This window comes from Apium graveolens, chromosome 7 (assembly GCF_009905375.1).
Source record: "Apium graveolens cultivar Ventura chromosome 7, ASM990537v1, whole genome shotgun sequence".
NCBI classification, from domain to species: Eukaryota; Viridiplantae; Streptophyta; class Magnoliopsida; order Apiales; family Apiaceae; genus Apium; species Apium graveolens.
Window position 1 is genome coordinate 270343689 of NC_133653.1, and position 8813 is coordinate 270352501.

At 28.5% G+C, this 8813-nt stretch overlaps 1 protein-coding gene across 1 annotated transcript; it reads right to left on the reverse strand.

The window, feature by feature from the left end:
* Positions 1–7051: 7051 nt before the first annotated feature.
* On the reverse strand, positions 7052–8012 carry LOC141674957 (uncharacterized). Its single transcript, XM_074481657.1, has 3 exons — positions 7952–8012; positions 7575–7828; positions 7052–7360 (listed from the first exon to the last, which is right to left on the reverse strand). Exons 1-3 carry the CDS (start codon positions 8010–8012, stop codon positions 7052–7054), a joined length of 624 nt encoding a protein of 207 aa, XP_074337758.1.
* Between the last annotated feature and the right edge of the window lie 801 nt (positions 8013–8813).

The following is an 8813-nucleotide window of genomic DNA, read 5'->3' on the forward strand; positions in this document are numbered from 1 at the left end:
ATATTTAAATTATTTATTCATTTGCGTACACTCTTTATAATTAGAAAATTTTATATCCATACAGTCAGATTACTCAAAAATCGAAGGATCAATATGGGACTAAATATTAGGAAGAAATATTGGTCAAATTAGCTAGTAGTTGACTCTTAAAATAAGAAATCAAATACATTTTTTTCTAAAATATTAATCATATCACTGAATATATAGATTTTTACTACGGTTAGTTCATTCATAAATATTTTTAAAAAAATTGAAGCATGAATATGAGACTAAATACTAGTAAGAAGTGCTTGTCACACTAGGTCAAACTACTAGTTGACTATTAAAATATGAATCCAAATACATTCATTTTTCTCTAAATATTTTATCATATCACTGAAATATATAGATCTTGACATGTGGGATCATTCACAATAAAAAATCGAAACATGGACTAAATACTAGTAAGAAGTACTTGTCAAACTACTGGTTCACTATTTAAATAGCTAACCAAATATATTTATTTTTTTCTAAATTTTTTATCATATCACTAAAACATATAGACTTTGACATCTGTAATGTTGGATTATTTATAAATATTTTTAAAAATATCAAAATAGCACTATGAGACTAAATACTAGCAAGAAGTACTAGTCAAACTAATAGTTGACTATTAAAATAGCAAATCATATATATTTGCTTTTTCTAAAAATTTTATCATATCACTAAAATATATAGATCTTAATATATCTGTATGGTTGGATCATTCATAAATATTTTTAAAATAGCAAACTAAATACATTTTTTGACTGGTAAAAATACTGGTAAAACTATTGGTTGACTGTTAAAATAGCAAACTAAATACATTTTTTTTTCTAAAATTTTTATCTTATAACTAAAATATATAGATATTGACATATGTAAGGTTGGTTGAGTCATAATCATTTTTTAAAAAATTGAAACATTGGTATGAGACTAAACACTAGTAAGAAGTATTGGTCAAACTACTGGTTGACTATTAAAATAGCAAACTAAATACATTTATTTTTTCTAAAGATTAATCATATAACTAAAATATATAGATCTTGACATCCGTAAGGTTCGATCATTAATAAGCATTTTTTAAAAAATAGAAACATGGGACTAAACATTAAAAGAAGTAATGGTTATTTTAACCATTTCAGAATTTAGTTTTTAGTTAGTAACTAAAAACATGGGACTAAACATGGGTCAGATATTTTTTCCCACTATTACACCAATTTGTTTAAAAGTGCGGGAAATTTGCCGCCATTTCCAAATATTAAATTCGACCGAAATTGGTTGATTTAGGAGTGCCACTAGATTGGATAAAAGAGCTACAGTAAATAACTTTTATGTGAAAAACATGAACAATTTCATTTACAACATTCCAATCCCAAAGCATTTACAAGCTTAATAAGAATATATTTGCCCAAGTTTACCTACTACATGACTAACATTAGAGATGTCAGGTTAGAATTAATATATTAAAAGGGTGCCTAAATTAAAACCTCTCTGAGATCATGGCTAGATCCATATATCATATTAGCTCTCAGATTGCAAATTTCCTTTGTGATAAATACATAATCGTATCAAACCATGATTAGTATCATTTATACCGGTGAAATTAACAAAGATAATGGGAAATAAGAGAAATTGAACTTAAAGAGAATAAACAACCGACTAAAAGGAGAAAAGAGTGCATCAAGATACTAATTCATATTTTGAACAAAAAAAACGGATTAGAAAAAGGAATACTGGACTTTCATTTCATTTGTTGACAATCATGTGGTCATATTTGATAATCTCCTATAAAAAATTGATGTTCTTCTACAAAAATATGACTAAATTCTATGAATCATAGAAGTTTCTAAGAACCAGTTAGTGAATGTGTGTGTAAGGCATTCTAGTGACAATATGATAGTGGTTCACACTCTTTAAAATAGTGCACATAATTATTCTATATATTTTAGATATTGCATTATCCTGCAGCTTACTCTTCTCAAATTAAAATGTATATGAAATTCATGACTTGTTATTAAGTTCTCAATATTTGCATCATTGTTATGGTCAAAATTGTATGTTATATCAAGAATTTTGAAAGGAATAAGATACACTATTCCAAAATGTAAATAATATAAATTGTAATTAGTTTCTCCCTTTACTTTTAAGAATCAAATGAAACTCAATACTATACGCCCAATAATTTGATTCCACCATGCACCATATAGCAATATTAGCAATACAAAAGAACAATAATATAGTCATGATCACCATAACTATTTAGATTAATTTGTTTCCTAATAACATAATATCCAAGATCACACGACATAAGCTAAAATTTCTATAAAGTATTCTTATCCTTTGTAATTGATGAGATTGCTACGAGCTTGAGTATTCTTATTTATATTACCTTTTCCATTCCTGCCTCCTTTTGTACGTTGACAAGTCACAATAGTCCATCCCTTCACCCTTTCCGAAACGGGGATCCAAGAGTTCTTATATTTTCATACTCTGGAGATTTTTTGAATACCTACTTGCAGTTGTAATTGGTTAAAATAATAGTATTTGGACTTGCTCGTAATAAGTAACCCCTAAAACATGTTAAAACTAGTATATACAAGTCACCTCATCTCTCTCCCTTATCTCTTCTTCATCCTTTGCAGAAAGATCATAATGACCCTTTGTTCTGTCCTTTATAGATGAGTTTGGTTCCTATTAAACCATGGACAGTTAGATTTATGACTTAAATTTTAAAAAAATATAATATCTTTATATAATTGATTTCACAAATAAATTCATAATTTTATGGTATATTTTGAATATTTTGGTGTTCCAAAGTTTTTTTTTGACAAGTAAATAAGCTAAAATTCATTTTACAGATTTTTCATGCTGACATCTTTGACTTCCTGTTCGGAAAGGCTATACTCATCTTGTTCTTGTTGGATATGCCAAAAAATGAAGGATTTTAATAAACATGATAACAAAAATAATAGAAAATTAATACAATTATGTTCATACAAGATTGTAAATAATTGTTTTTCCATAAAAATAGTTAACATAATCATCCACCTGGTATGGATTGTACATTGTTTGAGGCATTGGGCATAGGATTTCTTCGTCTTCATTTACCATCACGGATTTTCCTTTCATTTTCATGGAGGAAGTCATGGCTATTACAATGAGGGAGCAAAGAAATAAAAAATATAGAGAGGAGATTTGCAACTAGAAAGAAATTGGAGAGGTAGTAACTTTAAGTAAGATTTAAATACTCAATAGATTTAAATACCTTATTTATTACAACATCTTCAACATCTCCTTAATCTTCTTATAGCTACTATCTAAATCTTAAATTTAATTAATAAAGAACAAATTACATATCTATAATTGCTTGTGATTTTTCTCTCTCCCTCTTAATATCCACAAGTATCTCTATTACTTATCTACAAGTTTATAACTAGTGTTATACATGCAATTGATTTTCAAAACATGCGACATTGTTGAGTTATATTTTATGAATATTTTTGTAACATTCCTCATTAATAAGAGTAAGGTATTTGGGGTCCATTATAGATATAATTTAAGATATAATTTAACGAATAATACCTACCAAATTACTATCTTTACTGAATATATATATTGGTTGTGGGATTGGTTGTTATAAATGGTATTATAGCTCTAACCGGCCACAAGTGCAGAAGTTCCATATGTATGTTTGTGTACTCCACGAGGATGTCGGTTCAATAAGAGGGGGTGTTTGTAACATCTCAGGTTGATTATGATAAGAGTGTTAGAAATTTTATAGATACAAGTCAACGGCTAATTTATACTAAATCTTCAACGTTTCCACACTCACATGTGGTGGGTTGTTGTTTTCGGTACACATTCGGTTGTGGGCTCGGATGTTAGAATTCGTTTCTATAAAAATGAATTTAAATTTATATATATATACATTTTTATTTTTCTTTTCTATAAAAATGATTTATAAAAATGATTTAAGTGTGAATAGTTAGAAAAAGTCCATTAAGATGATATTTAGTAGTAAATTATTACATTTCAAGAATACAATAAAATGCTTCGAGAAAGTGTTCGACATATGCTCGTATTGATTAACAATGTTTTTCCAAAAGATAGTAGTTTTTCTATATACACTATAGTATGAAGATATTAATGAAAAGCAAAGATTTTGGTTATAAAAAATTGATGCATGTCAAAATGATTGTATGTTGTTGTAACAGCTCGCACTTCCGAGACTATAAAATCTAAATCAAAATTAATATAAATTGCAATTTGTTAGTCTGGAAGTGATAACTATTACAGTTGGTATCAGAAACAGGTTGTCTTCCGGAGTGTATTAGGTATTTGATTAGTAAATTACCTAAGATGCGTTCCTGTGAACTATAGTTTAAGTTTGACCTATAAGAGATTAGGGGGGTGTAGACATACAGTTTTTTTGTGAATTTGGGGACCAAATTCTTTTTAAGGAGGGTATCATGTAACATCCCGTAACTTTCAAAATAACGTAATAATAGAAAAAAAAAGATTGAAAGTTTGATTAAGATTGGATATAAAAATTGAATTAGATTAATAAGCCTAAAATATGAATTAGACTTTAATATGGATAACTTGTAGGTTAAGAAATATAGTTATCTAATTTTATAAATATATCATATTCGTCTTCCTCATTTTTGTTGTCAAAATTCGTAGTGTAAAAGGCCATAAAATCGACGGTTTTGTAAAATTCGTAGAAATTCATCGTAAGTTGGAATTCGTTGATTCCTGGACTTCTCCGAAAGATATTTCTTTCTCTACAATTTTGTGCTTCATGTTTTTCAAGAAAACATCGTTGACAGGGTAAATTCATATTTGGGTCAAATTTTGAGATAAGTTTTCTATTGATTACTAGTTTTTTTTAAAAGTATGTGTTCTGCATGTATATTTGATTATCAAAATTTGGGTTAAGTGATAATATATTTGAAAGTATATGTGTAATAGTATATATATATTGATGTATACTAGGGACTTTTTGCCCGCGCTACGCGCGCTCAAATTTCTTCAATTTTGAATTTTTTCTAGAAATTTGTAATTTTTATAACATAAACGGTTATCTTCTAGTTTTTATTTAATTTATTTATTACAGTTATTTATGTTCCGTTTATTTTAAAATATAAAATTGATATTATTGTTTAACTTTAAATCTCAATATTTATTTTAGTATTCTTTCTCTCACATTTTAACCAATTAAAAGTCTCTTAACTCATATTTTAACATTTCTCTTTTACGTTTTTAGTAGTCAATCTTTTAATAATTTGTACAACAAAACTGAGTATATATTTTTTTAATTAAATACTTTTTAAAAAAATACAGTAAATATAATATTAACTATATTATGAAAAATGCCAAAGTCTTACTTTAAAAAATGCTAAAGTCTTAACTTTGAAAGTTGTAAAAATTTAGGTATTATATTCAAAAATGATGTAATATATTATAATTATAAAATTAGTAATTACTATTTTTTTTCTCCGCTAACACAACATTCCGTCCACAACTCATATAACTTAAAATTTATTCTAAGAATTATGCAAAATTCAAATATTTTTAACATATCTCATTTGATTTTTTACGTAATTAAATTAAATTAGTTTTATATTATTTAGTGATAAAATAAAAAAAATTATTGATTCATAGAAGGATTTTGTTTTCCCGCAAACTCATAAATTCGTCAACAGTTCATATAATTTTCATTGTATTCTAAAAAATGTCAGAGTTTTGCTTATAAAAATGCCAAAGGCTTATTTTTTTCAATTTTCTTAAATTATGTTATATATTTTTATTACAAATTGTTAATCAATATTTTTCTAATAATTTTAAATTTATTCTAATAATTATGTAAAATTCAAATATTTTCAACATATCTCATTGATTTATTACGTAATTAAATTAAATTATTTTAAATTCTTTAGTGATACAATAAAAATTTATTTATTGGTTCATAAAAAGGATATAGGTCAAAAGTAGTTGAATTTATTACTTATGTCTAATGTACATTTTATCAATTTGCTAGTTGTTTTAGGTCTATCGTCGGGGTGCAACCAAATTAATATATGAGCGTGAGGCAATCCACGCTTTTGGAATTCAATTACATGCTCACTATGGAAATATTTTAGAAAAACGGTTAGTACCAGGCAAAATATATACTAAAAGTGTATTTTGATAGAACAATTTATGAATAATAAAATGAGTATAAAAAACTTAGCTAAAATGATATCTCATATACATCTGCCAAAAATATTTTTTCTTTTTAATCATATCCATAAGTTGATCAAGCTTCATTTTAAAGACTCTGGCTTACAACATCAGGTGTATCAGCAACATCAACACCAGGCATATGTTTTAATATGCGCTGAATTTCGGGCCATTTATATTAGTGGTCATAGTAAGGAACAATGAAGGATGTCCTAAAGTTCGATATATTACTAATGAGTCTTTAAAATAATGAGTCATATAGCGCTTACTTTCCGGTGAATGAAGCGGGAAGAATGATTGCTTTACCAATATTGGATGGATTTCTATCTCTCTTTTGCATTGCATCTCTGATATTATGGTAGAGGTTAGATCTTATAGTAGTTTGATGGTCTCTAATCCAGTCCAATTTATACTGCTCAATTACGGTGAAAGCATCCACAACATATTGCTGCCATAAATGACCTCCAAGATGTGGTGTCAAACCTGTTACAGTAGAAGGTATAAATTTATCGAATATAACTAATTATCACAAAGTTCAACAGCTGAATGAGAAATTATACTTTTGTCAAATAGCAACTTTGTACCTTCTGAAAGACGTATCATTAGTTTATAATTATAAAACTCTCTCATTGTAATATACTTTCTAGCACCTTTTTCATCAGGATCTTCAGATTCGGTAACTTCTACGGCTCTCTTAGAATGCTTCACAGGTCTATTTAATGGGATCTCATGGTAATATTAATATTCCGTGAGAGAAAAGTAATGGATATTGAAGTTGCATGAAACGTGGATCGTTCTCAAAAATCCTCTATAATCCGTCAACTCTAGAATCAATGACAGTATCTCGACAGCCTTTTGCATAAGGAGAAGTAACAATCAATCCTGCTACCTTATTTGATAGAGCAATGTGATTTGGTCGGCCACTTCCTGAACTGGATGAAATCAGAACCAATTTAAACTCATCTACTGCATTTTGCCTAACCCTTTCGCGAGCCATACGAAAACCTTTAACCAACCTGTTATGCTCATCCAACATATGCAACAAAGATTGTATAATTTCTTCATTAACAACATCCCTGCAACCATTAACTGCATTCATCCTATTGTTGATTTCGTCCTATATGTCATAGATATAAAGTTGACAAAACTTTGGAGTGTTATTGTCAGTTGAGACCAGACTTCCTATATTGTGGTAATTAACACCTTGGACCTTGAAGCAATATGGCGCACCACCTCTGTTATTGAATGGTCAATCTTTCCTCCAGTAGAACTCTTGGCAAACATGCAATTGTAAAACCTTATGTTTTGTTTGAAATGCTTAAAATGAACACCCCAGTAAGGAGAGTAGCCAGAGGTTCAGGAGGCTGTTTCTCCTTATCCAGTACGACTTGACCATTTTTACAACAAAGATAAAATGTTGGTGGCTTATTAGGAGAACTCTTATTGTTTCTTTCGTGAGTCCACATGACAGCATCACACTTCGAACAGATTTTATCAGGGGCTCCAAGATCCAAGTATCCTTCCCACATAGATTGATTATTACTCAAATATTCTTCATCAATATCCTCAATATCACTTGCCATCTCTGTCGAAAAATGGGAATTTTTAAAAATCATCATTGAGCAAAAGTAGGTAATGCTTCAGACAGTAAAATAATTATTAATGTCCTACAGAATTAAACACATTATTCAAAAAAAATAACTTATACCTCCACATGTTGTATCACTGTCGATTGTAACATTGTCATCAACATCGTTGAACTCATTCATTAAATTTTTTTGCCTAGAACTTTCACCTTTTTTAAATGTACTATTTACATTTGCTGTATTGAACGACGAAGGACCTGGTGGATAGTTTTCCACAAAACTTTTTTGAAGGATTCTGTTCTTCTTCACTGTCAGCAACAATTTTCTTTTTTACACCTTTTTGTTTGTGAACAGTTGTCACATAGGATTCAGGAATTGAGAATTTGAGAGAACTGTCTCCAGTGCTGTTAATATTCTGAAATTCTGCATTTTTACTATTATATTCTGCATAATATACATTAGTATATGCAGAGGATTAAACATGACACATTGTTTAAATAATCCTTCAAAGTTTTGTAATTAAGAAATAAGCCGCAAAATTTTATACCTTTGACAGGAACGTTTGGCGATATTATGCGAAGAAATTGATTTGTACTTTATTCACAAGTCTGAGAAAAGCAATACATCCCTGAAAAAAATATTGTACAGAATACTGAAATTTCTAGAATTTGACATAATTTTGTAATCAACTGATACATCCGGAATTGCATTTTATTGTTTAAAAAATTACCTGATAACTGTGGATTAGTTGCAGAAGAAAACTGAATATTAGGCGATGAAGTACATTGTACGGATATTTTCTCAAATCTGGTAAGGTGCTACGGAATACACCGAGATTTTCTTTGTTATATTCTTTGGACGAATACTAACTTTATGCACGACATAGAAGATGGTAAACATATTTAGCATCTGCACTAATAAACACTCATTCACCAAACTGAAATAGGAAGTTCATGAAGTAATGAAAATTAACCTGATTTTGAA

Bases quoted from the DNA above. Each gene is read 5' to 3' on its own strand.
- LOC141674957 (XM_074481657.1), bottom strand. From the start codon at position 8,012: ATGAATGAGTTCAACGATGTTGATGACAATGTTACAATCGACAGTGAT. The intron at 7,829-7,951 runs GTATAAGTTATT...ATTTTTCGACAG, and splicing joins CAGTGATACAACATGTGGAG to AGATGGCAAGTGATATTGAG. The intron at 7,361-7,574 runs GTGTTCATTTTA...TATGACATATAG, and splicing joins TGGCTACTCTCCTTACTGGG to GACGAAATCAACAATAGGAT.